The sequence below is a fragment of the Coregonus clupeaformis genome, chromosome 16 (genome assembly GCF_020615455.1).
Source record: "Coregonus clupeaformis isolate EN_2021a chromosome 16, ASM2061545v1, whole genome shotgun sequence".
Classification (NCBI taxonomy): Eukaryota; Metazoa; Chordata; class Actinopteri; order Salmoniformes; family Salmonidae; genus Coregonus; species Coregonus clupeaformis.
In genome coordinates, this window is record NC_059207.1 from 3,140,695 (window position 1) to 3,158,329 (window position 17,635).

Genomic DNA, 17,635 nt, shown 5'->3' on the forward strand with positions numbered 1-17,635 from the left:
ATTGCACTGTATTGTAGTCTTGGTGCAGGGCCAGAGTCAGAAAGCCAACAGAGGACCAGACAGACAGACCGACGGACCAGAGAGAGGGACCAGACAGACGGACCGACGGACCAGAGAGAGGGACCAGACAGACGGACCAGAGAGACAGACAGACGGACCAGAGAGAGGGACCAGACAGACACACAGAAAGAGAGAGGGACAAGAGAGACAGACGTGCCGGACCAGGTTGAACCTGGGCTCCTCTTTGCGGTGCAGGGTCTGACAGACAAACAGAGGGAACAGACAGTTAGACAGACAGACGTACCCGGACCAGGTTGAACCCGGGCTCTCCCTTGCGGTGCATCGTTGTCAGGGTGCTCTGCAGGGTCCTCCAGGTGACCGTCTTGCCGCTGCCCGTCTTGCCCACGATCATGGTGGAGTGTCTGGAGTTCTTGGTCTCGTACAGCTGGATGACCTTGGTCAGGGTGAAGGGGGTCACCTGGAGACAGGCCTGACGCAGCTCCGCCTCGATCGTCTCTCTCAGCTTCGGGGAGAGGGGGAGGAGAGGAAGGGATGGATGGAGAGATAGAGTGAGTGAAGCCGATACAGAGGGACGGATGGACGGAGTTAGTGAAACAGTATTAAGGGCTACTTGCTGAGGCCAGGTCTGCCCTGGGGGCATCTGGTACAGAGCAGTCAGAGGGTCTGATTTATACATCTGGCCTATGCTGACCAATGCAAGCATTCAGTGTAGTTACAATGCAACAATGTAACCCCTATAGAGTATCCCCCCTCCCTATTACTGCACTTGTACCAGTGGGACTGGGAGAGACCGTTTATAAGCAGGCCAAATAAACAGCTTAATGAATAAATATCCTCCTAGCTCTCTTCCACTCTCTCTCCACAACATGCAGAGCCGATGCAGAGTGGAGCAGCTCAACACAATGAATTATTTATGCAGATGTGATGCGGCATTTTTCATCTTGGCTCACTCACGTCTCGGTAGTGTGAAAAACAGATGGCACATTTTAGAGACGGCAGTCGTGTGGAAAGAGAGAGGGAGAGAGAAAGAGAGAGAGAGAGGGGAGGGGGGAGTAGAGAGATGGAAGGATGGGTGGATGGAGTGATAGCTACAGTCCTCTCTCCAGAAGTGTTTCGTTCCCCTCTCCTCAGCTTCTCAGTCCCACCATGAGTTCATCAGACCGCTGACGTGTCTGTTGGTCCCATCATCAGACAAAAGCACAGTGAGTGTCCGTGACCTGAAGCGGAGAACTTTTAGTTCTCAGAGACTCATTCATTAGAATGTGAGGCTTCTCCGACCCTCGTCCTCTAGTTAATGGATTATCTGCTTTGACAGGCTCCATTGACTATAATCATTTTCAGCTCAACTGGGAAACTGGGAAGCCACTTTATTTTTCCCTAATGGTGGGGATTTCCATTGCGGGGAGGTGTGTGTGTGTGTGTGTGTGGTGTGTATGTGTGGTACCTTTCCGTAGTCGATGGTAGGGGTCTCCACCGCGGGGAAGAGGTCCTGGATGATGCCGTTGAACAGCGGCAGGTCGACTGAGGCCAGCTTGGCGATGTTCATGTCTTTCATAGACATCAGCAGGATCTGATCAGGGGTGAGAGGTCGGGGGTGACATCACATCCTGTTTGAGTCACAGCGAGGTATAGTTTTCTGTCTTTAACATGAGTTTACTTTAAATACAACTGTACACAATGTTCTCGTTCAATCACCACCGATTTAACTTTTACATTCACTTTTAACTTTTACAACATCAACAGAAACTTAACAAATGCGAGGAACTGTGAATTTATACAAAAGCACAGAAGAACGACTGAAGCTCGCTATCAGGTAAAAGATGAATCCTTTTCAAGTTTTTGTCCTCTTTGATAAATGTTTTATCACAGTGCCTGGTTCCCTTTGGGGTGTCAGGCACATATTTTTATGGTGTCAAAACTCTCATCTGCATTCTCTGTCTCTCTGCAGCTCTCTGCTCCCACACTCTGAGAGAGCACGCAAACACACACACACACACACACACACACACACACACACACTCACAAACACATACAAACCCACACACACAAACAACACACACACACACACACACACACACACACACACACACACACACACACACACTCACAAACACATACAAACCCACACACACAAACACACACACACACACACTGAGGTCAGATGGATTTAATTACAGGTCAATTCAGTCTATTCAGGAGATTAATTGAAAAGAGCCATTGACCAATTTATTCAAAGGGGAATTTATTTCTTTCTGACGTATGTCTGTCTGTCTGTCTGTCTGTCTGTCTGTCTGTCTGTCTGTCTGTCTGCCTACCGCTCTGTCTCTTGGAATTAATATATTTCTCTCTCTAGAAATTGACTCAAATGTAATGTAATTGAACCCAATCCTGGAACGTGAGCGTAAGTATAGCTGTGTAGTACTCTGAGGTCAATTGCAGTGCTGTTACTGTATACCCTGGTCAGTTTAAGTGAGTAGTGTCACTGTACCTCCTCGTCCGCCACGTCGGGGCAGACACGTCTCTTCTTGCCAGCGTAGCGGAGCAGTGAGGTCAGGGCACGCAGGCCAAAGTCATAGTGGTCCTGTTTGGACAGCTGCTGCACTGCCAGAGAGTACAGGGTGAACACCTTCTTAGCCAGGAGCTGGAGAGGGAGGCGGGGGGGGAGAGAGAGAGAGAGAGAGAGAGAGAGAGAGAGAGAGAGAGAGAGAGAGAGAGAGAGGGAGAGAGAGTGTGTGAGAGAGAGTGAGAGAGAGAGAGAGAGAGAGAGAGAGAGAGAGAGAGAGAGAGAGAGAGAGAGAGAGAGAGAGAGAGAGAGAGAGAGAGAGAGTGAGAGAGAGAGAGAGAGAGAGAGAGAGAGAGAAACTGAGTCAGTAACACGTCATAACCACATCAACCCATCACTACTTAATGACCCTAGAGGGTAGCGTGAAGAACAGGTGTCTCATTTATACGGAACAAAAATATAAATGCAACATGCAACAATTTCAAAGATTTTACTGAGTTACAGTTCATATGAGGAAATCAGTCAATTGAACTAAATTCATTAGGCCCTAATCTATGGATTTCACATGACTGGGAATACAGATACAGTGGGGGAAAAAAGTATTTAGTCAGCCACCAATTGTGCAAGTTCTCCCACTTAAAAAGATGAGAGAGGCCTGTAATTTTCATCATAGGTACACGTCAACTATGACAGACAAATTGAGAAAAAAAAATCCAGAAAATCACATTGTAGGATTTTTAATGAATTTATTTGCAAATTATGGTGGAAAATAAGTATTTGGTCACCTACAAACAAGCAAGATTTCTGGCTCTCACAGACCTGTAACTTCTTCTTTAAGTGGCTCCTCTGTCCTCCACTCGTTACCTGTATTAATGGCACCTGTTTGAACTTTTTATCAGTATAAAAGACACCTGTCCACAACCTCAAACAGTCACACTCAAAACTCCACTATGGCCAAGACCAAAGAGCTGTCAAAGGACACCAGAAACAAAATTGTAGACCTGCACCAGGCTGGGAAGACTGAATCTGCAATAGGTAAGCAGCTTGGTTTGAAGAAATCAACTGTGGGAGCAATTATTAGGAAATGGAAGACATACAAGACCACTGATAATCTCCCTCGATCTGGGGCTCCACGCAAGATCTCACCCCGTGGGGTCAAAATGATCACAAGAACGGTGAGCAAAAATCCCAGAACCACACGGGGGGACCTAGTGAATGACCTGCAGAGAGCTGGGACCAAAGTTAAAAAGCCTACCATCAGTAACACACTACGCCGCCAGGGACTCAAATCCTGCAGTGCCAGACGTGTCCCCCTGCTTAAGCCAGTACATGTCCAGGCCCGTCTGAAGTTTGCTAGAGTGCATTTGGATGATCCAGAAGAGGATTGGGAGAATGTCATTTGGTCAGATGAAACCAAAATATAACTTTTTGGTAAAAACTCAACTCGTCGTGTTTGGAGGACAAAGAATGCTGAGTTGCATCCAAAGAACACCATACCTACTGTGAAGCATGGGGGGTGGAAACATCATGCTTTGGGGCTGTTTTTCTGCAAAGGGACCAGGACGACTGATCCGTGTAAAGGAAAGAATGAATGGGGCCATGTATCGTGAGATTTTGAGTGAAAACCTCCTTCCATCAGCAAGGGCATTGAAGATGAAACGTGGCTGGGTCTTTCAGCATGACAATGATCCCAAACACATTGCCCGGGCAACGAAGGAGTGGCTTCGTAAGAAGCATTTCAAGGTCCTGGAGTGGCCTAGCCAGTCTCCAAATCTCAACCCCATAGAAAATCTTTGGAGGGAGTTGAAAGTCCGTGTTGCCCAGCGACAGCCCCAAAACATCACTGCTCTAGAGGAGATCTGCATGGAGGAACGGGCCAAAATACCAGCAACAGTGTGTGAAAACCTTGTGAAGACTTACAGAAAACGTTTGACCTGTGTCATTGCCAACAAAGGGTATATAACAAAGTATTGAGAAACTTTTGTTATTGACCAAATACTTATTTTCCACCATAATTTGCAAATAAATTCATTACATTTTTTTCTTTTTTTTTTCTCATTTTGTCTGTCATAGTTGACGTGTACCTATGATGAAAATTACAGGCCTCTCTCATCTTTTTAAGTGGGAGAACTTGCACAATTGGTGGCTGACTAAATACTTTTTTTCCCCACTGTATGCATCTGTTGGTCACAGAACCGTTAAATAAAATGGGCCTCACAATGGGCCTTAGGACTTCGTCACTGTATTTTTGTGCATTCACATTGCCATCGATAAAATGCAATTGTGTTCGTTGTCCGTAGCTTATGCCTGCCCATACCATAACCCCACCGCCACCATGGGTCACTCTGTTCACAACGTTGACATCAGCAAACCGCTCGTCCACACGACACCATACACATGGTCTGTGGTTGTGAGGCTGGTTGGACGTACTGCCAAAATCTCTAAAACGACTTTGGAGGCGGCTTATGGTAGAGAAATGAACATTCGATTCTCTGGCAACAGCTCTGGTGGACATTCCTCCCTCAAAACTTGAGACATCTGTGGCATTTTGTTGTGTGACAAAACTGCACATTTTAGAGTGGCCTTTTATTGTCCCCAGCACAAGGTGCACCTGTGTAATGATCATGCTGTTTAATCAGCTTCTTGATATGCCACACCTGTCAGGTGGATGGATTATCTTGGCAAAGGAGAAATGCTCACTAAAGGAATGTAAACAAATTTGTGCACAAAATCTGAGAGAAATAAGCTATGTGTGTATGGAACATTTCTGGGATCATTTATTTCAGCTCATGAAACATGGGACCAACACTTTACATGTTGCATTTATATTTTTGTTCAGTATATGAAGTCACCTAGCTAGCGGTGTTGTATCATAATATAACCTGGTCATGTGAAGCGTGTCATACATACAGTGGGGAGAACAAGTATTTGATACACTGCCGATTTTGCAGGTTTTCCTACTTACAAAGCATGTAGAGGTCTGTAATTTTTATCATAGGTACACTTCAACTGTGAGAGACGGAATCTAAAACAAAAATCCAGAAAATCACATTGTATGATTTTTAAATAATTAATTTGCATTTTATTGCATGACATAAGTATTTGATCACCTACCAACCAGTAAGAATTCCGGCTCTCACAGACCTGTTCGTTTTTCTTTAAGAAGCCCTCCTGTTCTCCACTCATTACCTGTATTAACTGCACCTGTTTGAACTCGTTACCTGTATAAAAGAGAATTGTCCACACACTCAATCAAACAGACTCCAACCTCTCCACAATGGCCAAGACCCGAGAGCTGTGTAAGGACATCAGGGATAAAATTGTAGACCTGCACAAGGCTGGGATGGGCTACAGGACAATAGGCAAGCAGCTTGGTGAGAAGGCAACAACTGTTGGCGCAATTATTAGAAAATGGAAGAAGTTCAAGATGACGGTCAATCACCCTCGGTCTGGTGCTCCATGCAAGATCTCACCTCGTGGAGCATCAATGATCATGAGGAAGGTGAGGGATCAGCCCAGAACTAAACGGCAGGACCTGGTCAATGACCTGAAGAGAGCTGGGACCACAGTCTCAAAGAAAACCATTAGTAACACACTACGCCGTTATGGATTAAAATCCTGCAGCGCACGCAAGGTCCCCCTGCTCAAGCCAGCGCATGTCCAGGCCGTCTGAAGTTTGCCAATGACCATCTGGATGATCCAGAGGAGGAATGGGAGAAGGTCATGTGGTCTGATGAGACAGAAATAGAGCTTTTTAGGTCTAAACTCCACTCGCCGTGTTTGGAGGAAGAAGAAGGATGAGTACAACCCCAAGAACACCATCCCAACCGTGAAGCATGGAGGTGGAAACATCATTATTTGGGGATGCTTTTCTGCAAAGAGGACAGGACGACTGCACCGTATTGAGGGGAGGATGGATGGGGCCATGTATCGCGAGATCTTGGCCAACAACCTCCTTCCCTCAGTAAGAGCATTGAAGATGGGTCGTGGCTGGGTCTTCCAGCATGACAACGACCCGAAACACACAGCCAGGGCAACTAAGGAGTGTAAGAAGCATCTCAAGGTCCTGGAGTGGCCTAGCCAGTCTCCAGACCTGAACCCAATAGAAAATCTTTGGAGGGAGCTGAAAGTCCGTATTGCCCAGCGACAGCCCCGAAACCTGAAGGATCTGGAGAAGGTCTGTATGGAGGAGTGGGCCAAAATCCCTGCTGCAGTGTGTGCAAACCTGGTCAAGAACTACAGGAAACGTATGATCTCTGTAATTGCAAACACAGGTTTCTGTACCAAATATTAAGTTCTGCTTTTCTGATGTATCAAATACTTATGTCATGCAATAAAATGCAAATTAATTACTTAAAAATCATACAATGTGATTTTCTGGATTTTTGTTTTAGATTCCGTCTCTCACAGTTGAAGTGTACCTATGATAAATATTACAGACCTCTACATGCTTTGTAAGTAGGAAAACCTGCAAAATCGGCAGTGTATCAAATACTTGTTCTCCCCACTGTACATGTCTGTCTGTCTGTCTGTTAGCTGGCCTGCCAGCTAGGGAGAGACAGACAGACTAGAAAACACGCTCTGTGGCGGCTCTGCCCTACAACAGACAGCTTGACAGACACTGGCTGTCATGATCCCCTCTTGGCAAGCAGGCTGTGTGTGTGTGTGTTGTGTGTGTGGAGTGTCCGTCACATGGTCACCCCTCCGTCTTTCTCCACCCCTCCTGTCCTCCAGTCTTCTATCTCAGCAGGGGAGGCTGTGGAGCACCACTTGCCATCGTGTGTGTGTGTGTGTGTGTGTGTGTGTGTGTGTGTGTGTGTGTGTGTGTGTGTGTGTATAAGAGAGTATGGAGGACTCCTGGGTTACCATGTCAGCTTGTTCTCATCACTTCTCCCTTCATGCGCTTCAGTGACACACAATCACTCATGCACACAGGCACACAAATACACACACACACAAACGCACATGCTCACGCACAGGCACACACACACACACACACACAGCGTTGTCATGCTAGGCAGAGCAGACGATGGGCTCACGGGAAGCAAATCTTCTTTCCTGTCTGTTCCAGCTCACAGAATACGCTCTGCACTCTCAAACCAGGCCAAAGCAGACCAAAGTAGGCCAAACACCTAGGCCAAAAAGCCCCATGCCACCAGATAGGGGTTATTTCTGCTTGGCTCTGATGGTGATGGTGATGGCAGCACCCCATCAGAGACAGGGACAATATCTCTTTGACACACATGCAGTGAGAGGGTGTGTGTGTGTGTGTGTGTCAGTGTGGCAAGGGGACCTGAGGTGTGTGTATGTTGGCCTGGGTTCAGCTGGCATTGGGGTGTTAGTGGTTTAAAGCAGGCGTGAACAGCCTCTCCCTCTCTTCTTTCCTCCCTCCATATTTCCCTTTCCTCCACCTTCTCACCCTCCCTTCGTCTCTCTCTCCATCTCTACCTCCCTCCCTTCCTCCCTTCCTCTGTGCCAGGGCGAGAGTGGTTGTGTTGTGATCTGGTCTCTTTCCCACCTCTTGTTAATATGCTGTTATTTGTGGTGTTCAGTTAACACCCCTTATTCTCTCTCTGGCAGCTAATTACTGTTCCCCACAGGAGACCACACACCACTGCTGTTTGTTGTGTGTGTGTGTTTGTGTGTGTGTATGTGCTTATGTGTGGATGGATGGGGAGGGTGTTTGAGAAGTTTGATAAAGGTTAACCCATAACAGTCTAAGCCCCGTCTAAGCCGGGGGAGGGTGGGGGGTTCTACTAAGCTATATGGAATTATTTTAAGAAGGTCATAGGAAGGATCATTTAGCTATTTGATTTTGCATTTTAAGACCCCTTGAAGTTTCAAAAACGTGAAAAATGCTAGAGACAGAAGTTGGCAGATCGGCTGTACCGACTTCAGACGAGTCCCAAGACGATTGTGGGGGTCGTAGAGCAAAATGGAGAACACCAACTATTATGACCTTCGAGGGGTCATACTAGTTTGTAGGCCAAATCGTTCGGACGCTACAGAGGATTTTGTGAGAAGACCGATTTTCGGGATGTCTCATGGTCTGACAAATCCCGCTCTAGCTCTGTCACCTTTCACCGCAGATGTGGAAGTGCGACATCTGCGTATGCAGTGGATTGAGATATCTCTAGCTTAAACGGATGGATTTTTATGGCTATTGTTTTATTATTATGCTAATAGAAAATGTGCGGGGGTGCAGACATCAACTCTAGGGGGTTAACAAAGGGTGTCATCGGTAAGTTTAGTGACATTTTGGAGTGTGTGTGTGTGTTGGAATTGAAGCCTCAGGGGTGTGTCATAGGTTGGTATTGTAGCGCAGGAGGGACTTGGAGGGTGCTCTGGTGCAGAAGTGAATTAGAATCTTGTTAAACACACGCTGTGGAAGCGAGCACACACACACACACACAAACACAACCCCCTGTGAGTCAGCGTTAATCCTGCTCCGGCTCTGGTCCCAGTGATCTGTGTATGTGTGTCTGTGTGTGTGTGTGTGTGTCTGTGTATGTGTGTGTCTGTGTGTGTGTGTGTGTGTGTGTGTGTGTGTGTGTGTGTGTCTGTGTGTGCCATTATTCCATGCCTCCATCAGATCCAATAGGAGTCCCAATGTAGATAATCCCATAACATCCTGGCTGCACTCCAAACCCCACTGACTCTCATCTCAGAGCACGAGGCAATGTGTGTGTGTGTGTGCTATTGTTCATTCCTGTAAGTGTATGTGTATGCGTGTCTGTGTCTGTGTCTGTGTGTGTGTGTGTGTGTGTGTGTGTGTGTGTGTGTGTGTGTGTGTGTGTGCAGAGCTACTTAAGAAGGGAGGTTACTTCTGCACCAGAACGCTCCACCAGTACATCACGGAGGTTTGGGACCGCCAACAGTGGCGAGATGCAAACATTGTCACCATCTACAGTGAGGGAAAAAAGTATTTGATCCCCTGCTGATTTTTTACGTTTGCCCACTGACAAAGAAATGATCAGTCTATCATTTTAATGGTAGGTTTATTTGAACAGTGAGAGACAGAATAACAACAAAATAATCCAGAAAAACACATGTAAAAAATGTTATAAATTGATTTGCATTTTAATGAGGGAAATAAGTATTTGACCCCTCTGCAAAACATGACTTAGTACTTGGTGGCAAAACCCTTGTTGGCAATCACAGAGGTCAGACGTTTCTTGTAGTTGGCCACCAGGGTTTGCACACATCTCAGGAGGGATTTTGTCCCACTCCTCTTTGCAGATCTTCTCCAAGTAATTAAGGTTTCGAGGCTGACGTTTGGCAACTCGAACCTTCAGCTCCTCCACAGATTTTCTATGGGATTAAGGTCTGGAGACTGGCTAGGCCACTCCAGGACCTTAATGTGCTTCTTCTTGAGCCACTCTTTTGTTGCCTTGGCCGTGTGTTTTGGGTCATTGTCATGCTGGAATACCCATCCACGACCCATTTTCAATGCCCTGGCTGAGGGAAGGAGGTTCTCACCCAAGATTTGACGGTACATGGCCCCGTCCATCGTCCCTTTGATGCGGTGAAGTTGTGCTGTCCCCTTAGCAGAAAAACACCCCCAAAGCATAATGTTTCCACCTCCATGTTTGATGGTGGGGATGGTGTTCTTGGGGTCATGGGCAGCATTCCTCCTCCTCCAAACACGGCGAGTTGAGTTGATGCCAAAGAGCTCCATTTTGGTCTCATCTGACCACAACACTTTCACCCAGTTCTCCTCTGAATCATTCAGATGTTCATTGGCAAACTTCAGACGGGCCTGTATATATGCTTTCTTGAGCAGGGGGACCTTGCGGGCGCTGCAGGATTTCAGTCCTTCACGGCGTAGTGTGTTACCAATTGTTGCCTTGAGATCATTGACAAGATCCTCCCGTGTAGTTCTGGGCTGATTCCTCACCGTTCTCATGATCATTGCAACTCCACGAGGTGAGATTTTGCATGGAGCCCCAGGCCGAGGGAGATTGACAGTGCATTTGTGTTTCTTCCATTTGCGAATAATCGCACCAACTGTTGTCACCTTCTCACCAAGCTGCTTGGCGATGGTCTTGTAGCCCATTCCAGCCTTGTGTAGGTCTACAATCTTGTCCCTGACATCCTTGGAGAGCTCTTTGGTCTTGGCCATGGTGGAGAGTTTGGAATCTGATTGATTGATTGCTTCTGTGGACAGGTGTCTTATATACAGGTAACAAGCTGAGATTAGGAGCACTCCCTTTAAGAGTGTGCTCCTAATCTCAGATCGTTACCTGTATAAAAGACACCTGGGAGCCAGCAATCTTTCTGATTGAGAGGGGGTCAAATACTTATTTCCCCTCATTAAAATGCAAATCAATTTATAACATTTTTGACATGCATTTTTCTGGATTTTTGTTTGTTATTCTGTCTCTCACTGTTCAAATAAACCTACCATTAAAATTATAGACTGATCATTTCTTTGTCAGTGGGCAAACGTACAAAATCAGCAGGGGATCAAATACTTTTTTCCCTCACTGTATAAGAACAAGGGTGACAATGCGGCTTCAGAGTCACAATGTGGCTTCAGAAAGAACAGGAGTACGGGCGACATGATATCCACGGCACGGCAACTCCAGGAGAAGTGCTGTGAACAACATCAGGACCTTTTCATGGCCTTTGTCGACCTCTCCAAGGCCTTCGACACTGTGAGCAGGGAACTACTATGGGGCATTCTACTCAAATGTGGCTGTTCAGACACCATTCAGACAAATTTGTCAACATCTTTTGCCAGTTCCATGATGGGATGATGGCTCGGGTGGCCATAGGAGGGCAGGAGTCAGTGCCCTTTGGAGTAAGCATCGGTGTGAGGCAGGGGTGTGAGCTGGCACCTGTACTCTTTAACATCTTCCTCCTATGTGTCACCCAGCTTCTCCACAAGGAGCTTGAGGACAGCAGCAGGGTTGCGGTGGACTTCAGGCTGGATGGAAACCTATTCAACATCAGGAGGCTCCAAGCAACCACCGAGGTTTTGACGGAATGGGTTCTTGAGCTGCAGTCTGCTGATAACTGTGCTTTTGTGACCTTCAGTCCATCCTTGTAGCGGCTGTGAGGGTCTATAGCAGGATGGGACTGTCTATCAACACCACCAAGACAGAGGTGGTCTTCCAATGGAGAGCCAGCCCTCCAACCACCATGCCTGTCTTCACCATTGAGCACAAATCACTGGCAATAGTCCTGTCCTTCAAATACCTGGGCAGCATCCTCTCTGAAAACTGCAGCATCGACCTCAAAATTCAAAACAGGATCAAGCAAGCATCAGCTGACTTCGGGAAACTCAGACCCAGAGTCTTACAAAACAGGGATCTCCACCTTCACACCCCAGTCGCCGTCTATCAAGCCGTCTGCATCACCACACTGCTTTCCAGCTGTAAAGCCTGGGTCAATTACAGTTACCACAACAAGCAGCTCGAGCGATTCCACATAAGATGCCTGCAGCGCATCCTGGGAATCACCTGGTGCGACCGTGTGCCCCATACAGAAATACTTGCTAAGACCAACTGCAAGAGTATGGAGGCCATGGTCACCCAACACCAACTGCGCTGGCTTGGGCACGTCATTAGAATGTCTCAGGAACGCTTGCCACGGAAGATCCTGTATGGCCAGCTACATCTTGCCCGGCGGTCTGCAGGCGGACAGATGAAGTGCTATAAGGACCAGCTTATGCCATCTGTAAACACGAATAAAGTTGTTAAATTACGAGCCTAGTTGGATTAGCCACAGAAAAATACAGGAACTTTCCCGCTAGCCATGATTGGCTGAGATAATGGATGGGCTGGACATGCCGAGAGATGAGTTCGGATTGGTCTGCCATGTAACATGCTTCTGTCTATAACATGAGCTGCTCAGTATGTGTAGGTAATCCTTTCTACCGCAGCTTTTTTAATAATATAATAATAATAATAATAATAATATAATATAATAATAATAATAATAATTTTTGAAAGATATCATGAAGAACTGCAAAAGTTTTACTACTGCTCTCAACATTGTTGCCCTGAATTTAGCGCTATCGACAAAGATAATGGGAAAAAGTTGTGATGGACTACTTTTTGGAGGACGATCGTGCCATGCTGACTCTCAAATGAATCAGTCGATTAGGAAATCCCTGATTTAGGTTGTCACGGTTTCGGCCGAGGCTGCTCCTCCTCCTTGCTCGGGCAGGTTTCGGCGGTCGTCGTCCCTGGAGTACTAGCTGCCACCGTTGTATGTTTCATGTTCGTTTGGTTTTGTCTTGATGTTGTACACCTGTTTCTAGTTAGTCTTCATTAGTGTCCTATTTAGTTCTCGTTGTGTGTGTCAGGTGTTGTGTGTGATTACGCTTCTGTTTGGTGTTCGTTGCTACGTGTTTCCCTCCGTTGTTTGGAGAGGTTTTCGCACATGTTAGTGCGCCTTTTGTTTGACGCCTGTGTGCGCCTTTATTTCGCCTCCGGGCTTGTTGTGCTCGTGTACTACGTGAATATTTCACTAAAGTCTTTTGGACTTAGTTTCTGCGTCCTGCGCTTGATTCCTGCACCACACCCACCTTCAGCACCAGTGACATAGGTAAAAACATTTTCATTGAACCAGACATTGTAGAGGCTTCTGATGACAGTGATGGGGAAGAAACGGCGATCAACAGTGTTGTTGTCACGGAAGAAGTTGACCATGTTTTAAAATCAGTGGAATGCCCGGTGGAAGCAAAGAGATTATGCAAATGCTGAGGAGTCGAAAAGAGAACATAGAAGGCTGTTGTATAAAACACCTGTCTACGGATTACATCTTCAAACTAAGGGCAACCATGGCATCCATGACAGAGAGGGAGAAGCATTCATCATGTATACCAGTCTAGCTCCATTTTCAGATAACGCGTTTCCACTGCTCCAGAGTCCAATGGCAGAGAGCTTTACACCACTGCAGCAGACGCTTGGCATTGCGCATGGTTATCTTAGGCTTGTGTGCGGCTGCTCGGCCATTGAAACCCATTTCATGAAGCTCCTGACGAACAGTTATTGTGCTGACGTTGCTTCCAGAGGCAGTTTGGAACTCGGTAGTGAGTGTTGCAACCAAGGACAGATGATTTTTACACGCTACAGCACTCTGCGGTCCCATTCTGTGAGCTTGTGTGGCCTACCACTTCACGGCTGAGCCGCTGTTGCTCCTAGACGTTTCCACTTCACAATAACAGCACTTACAGTTGACCGGGGCAGCTCTAGCAGGGCAAATATTTGACTACGGTGGCATCCTATGACGGTGCCACGTTGAAAGTCACTGAGCTCTTCGGTAAGGCCATTCTACTGCCAATATTTGTCTATGGAGATTGCATGGCTGTGTGCTCGATTTTATACACCTGCCAGCAACGGGTGTGACTGAAATAGACAAATCCACTCATTTGAAGGGGTGTCCACATATCAGTAGCCTCGGCTAGATCTAATAGCTGTATGATATTTTACATGAACTCTGACCTGGCTGATCTGTTGTTATTGTCTTAGAATACAGTTTATTTTGTGATTTCTTCCCCTATAATCAAAATATGTTATACCTACAACCCAATGTGATGTTTAAAAAAAAAAATGAAACATCTTTATTTAGGGTCAAATTTGAACAATTTCAAAAAATGGGATTCATCGATTGTTTTAATAGTTTCGAAAAGCCCTAGTAGAAATACTACGATGTTTAAAAATGTATTTTCCCGTGGCACAGTGCCACAGCTAAATGAATGCAGCAGAAACACTGGTGCGTTCGTTCCTAATTCATGTCTGTGTCATCATCATGTAGTGTAAAATCCATATCCTGTAACATCAGATTTGTGAGACGCAGCGTAGCGGAGACAGTAAATGTAATATCCACCAGATTGATTTGATGATATGCATCTATTTCTATCCTTCAATGCCATGGGAACTCAATCTCATCTGATGATTGCTTCGCTCTCAACATAAAAGAAACATCTATATTTCATTAACGCGCCAGTGATAATTCTACAAGATATTCTTTAGAAACCACCACGCATTACGAGTGAACAGTTTTAAATATATACCTACCGCCAGTGTAATTCATTAAACTCACAATCTTATATGGAATATGAATATCTTGTTCATTTAGTTAACAGACACAGTGGGCAAGTAGGTTTTTCCTTACAGTGAAATAGTAGATATTACAGTACTATCTTGTAGTATCATAGTTAGGGCCAGGAGTTTTTCCAGGGCTTTCTGTGAGCTAAGCAGGAAAAACTCTAGTCCCTACGGTCAGGAAACACTCTTCAGGCAGTCAGAAGCAACATTAAGGTCTGACATTGTTTGGTCAAGAAAACCCCTTTTCCCTATCATTTATGTAGTATTATTACCTTGAACATAAAGGTCTCTGTCCCTCCCTCCCTCCCTCCCTCCCTCCCTCCCTCCCTCCCTCCCTCCCTCCCTCTGCACTTTATTACCTTGCAGTTGTTGAATCCCTCTCCGAACAGGGTGATCTCAGCAATGAGGGTGGAGTCAGGTACCACCATGGAGATGGGCCTGAACATGGACTTCAAGTTGTCAGGTAGTTCTGTACGACCAGCATAGCCTGGGGATGGAGAGAACACACTTATTACCATATGATCTCTCTCTCTCTCTCTCTCAATCTATCCCCCTCTCTCTGTCTCCCCTTTCACTCTTTCTCCCCCTCTCTTTCCCCTTCTCTCTATCACACACACAAGCACAAAATCCGTTTTAGAAACATGAGCATGATTCTAACTTGAAGTAAGCCTAAATACATTTCTTAAAAGGATTTAGTGAACTAACACTCACACTTTACTCTTTCCCCCCTTCCTAGTTCTGACTTTGCTGATTGCTACTTTATTGAGGAAAAATGTACTTACTATGACTGTGATATGTGGTTGTCCCATCTAGTTTTCTTAAGATGAACGCACTAACTGTAAATCGCTCTGGATTAGACCGTCTTCTAAATGACTAAAATGTAAATCCTGAATGGATATCATTGAGAAATGTCTCAATACTATAGTTCCATTTATACACAGATATGTGAAATGACTGTACCAGGGTTCATGGTAATGAAGATACCACAGGACCAGACCAGGCGGATCTCTCGTCCTTCAAAGATGAACCTGGCGGCTCCAGCAGACAGAGCAGACAGGATGGACAGGATCTGCTGAGCCACCACTGACAACACCTCAATGTTGATACGGTTAAACTCATCAAAACAGCCCCACGCACCCGTCTGGAGATACACACAGATAGACACACACATATGATTTTAGCTGGGCATTATTTTCAACAGTGCTATGTATATCTATGTGTTTACCTGATATGTAAATTGTGTTGCTGTAATGGGTGCATTACCCATTCAAGACTTTCAATGGATATGCAATACCTAAGATGAACTACACAGGCTGGTTTCCCAGACACAGATTAAGCTTAGTTCTGCACTAAGAAGCACCTAAAATTGACATGATTCTTAGTCCAGGACTAAGCTCTGGTAAACCATCCTAATAACATAACAGTGTATCTGTTTCTTCACATTACCTGAGCCAGTCCAGAGTACATACGTCCCATGGACTTGAAGTCCATCCCATCAGAGCAGTTGACCACGATGACATACATGCCCATAGCCTTGCCCAGGTCCTTGACCGTCTCAGTCTTCCCTGTCCCTGCTGGACCTTTAGGAGAGCCCCCCCGGTGGAGGTGGAGGGCTGTGGTCAGGGTCATGTAACACCTGGAAGATGAGAGAGGGAGAGAGATGGGGGAAAAGAAGGAAAAGCGTTGTGCATAGCAGCTTCTTCAAGGTGCTGGTAATGGCAGAGACAACTGAAAAATAGTGCACTACAATATAAACCCCAGCCGTTTCATGTATTTGAACCCTTCCAGAGCTAGCGCACCTGATTCAACTTGTCCACTAATCATCAAGCCCTTATTTATTTTTTATTTTTATTTATTTTTAGAAAATATTTTCTTACTTACTTTAAAAACAAACTCTGCATTGTTGGTTAAGGGCTTGTAAGTAAACAGGTCTACACCTGTTGTATTCAGCGCATGTGACAAATCAAATTTGATTAGATTAATTGGGGGAAATCATGTGAGATAGTTCAAGGCTGCAACAAAATTGTGAAACGTCTGGGTGTCCCCGAGGAGAGGCTTGAAAACCACTGATATAGGGAATAGCTAGTGTGAACTCTGAGATGTGGCCACTGTCTCTTTACTGTGAGGTCCTGGGTTGATGCTAGTGTTTACCTGTCAGTGAGTGGGGTGATGACCAGTCGTCCAGAGTTACCCAGGTACTCATAGCTGTACTGGAAGTGTGTGTTGGTCTGCCTGATGATACAGTCATCCACTTCCTATGAACAGAGAAAAAAAGTTTAGGATCAAATTTGATCTATCTCTTCACTTTCATTCCTCTCCCTGCTTTCTATTCTACCTCCTCTCATCCCCCTCCGTACCCTTTCCTCACCTCCTCCTGACCTCCCCCTCTCCTCACCTCTTCCTTTCCTCCCCCTCCGTACCTTCTCCCAGTAGAGGCAGAGCTGGCAGAGCTAGACGAAGGCCCCTTACTCCTCTTCTCAAATCAAATCAAATCAAATTGTATTGGCCACATGCGCCGAATACAACAGGTGTAGACATTACAGTGAAATGCTTACTTACAGCCCTTAACCAACAGTGCATTTATTTTTTATGAAAAAGTAAAATAAAACAACAACAAAAGTGTTGAGAAAAAAAAGAGCAGAAGTAAAATAAAATAACAGTAGGGAGGCTATATATACAGGGGATTATGCAGAGTCAATGTGCGGGGCACCGGCTAGTTGAAGTAGTTGAAGTAATATGTACATGTGGGTAGAGTTAAAGTGACTATGCATAAATAATTAACAGAGTAGCAGCAGCGTAAAAAGATGGGGTGGGGGGTGGGGGTGGGGGGCAGTGTAAATAGTCCGGGTAGCCATGATTATGTCTTGGGGGTAGAAGCTTTTGAGAAGTCTTTTGGACCTAGATTTGGCACTCCGGTACCGCTTGCCGTGCGGTAGCAGAGAGAACCGTCTATGACTAGGGTGGCTGGAGTCTTTGACAATTTTGAGGGCCTTCCTCTTTTGCCTCTTCTCATCCCCCTTTACTGACCTCCTCCTCACCTTCCCCTCTCCTT

General features: G+C 45.8%; 1 protein-coding gene across 2 annotated transcripts in view; it reads right to left on the reverse strand.

The window, feature by feature from the left end:
* dnah2 (dynein, axonemal, heavy chain 2) overlaps positions 1–17,635 on the reverse strand; it is a 224,362-nt gene that overhangs the window by 79,612 nt on the left and 127,115 nt on the right. For both annotated transcript variants that reach the window (XM_045225583.1, XM_045225582.1), the window contains exons 36-42: positions 16,735–16,838; positions 16,030–16,219; positions 15,544–15,724; positions 14,943–15,070; positions 2,510–2,662; positions 1,466–1,591; positions 305–523 (exon numbers count right to left, since the gene is read on the reverse strand). In XM_045225583.1, the coding sequence (XP_045081518.1) occupies positions 305–523; positions 1,466–1,591; positions 2,510–2,662; positions 14,943–15,070; positions 15,544–15,724; positions 16,030–16,219; positions 16,735–16,838 (1,101 nt within the window). The remainder of the gene's footprint in view (positions 1–304; positions 524–1,465; positions 1,592–2,509; positions 2,663–14,942; positions 15,071–15,543; positions 15,725–16,029; positions 16,220–16,734; positions 16,839–17,635) is intronic.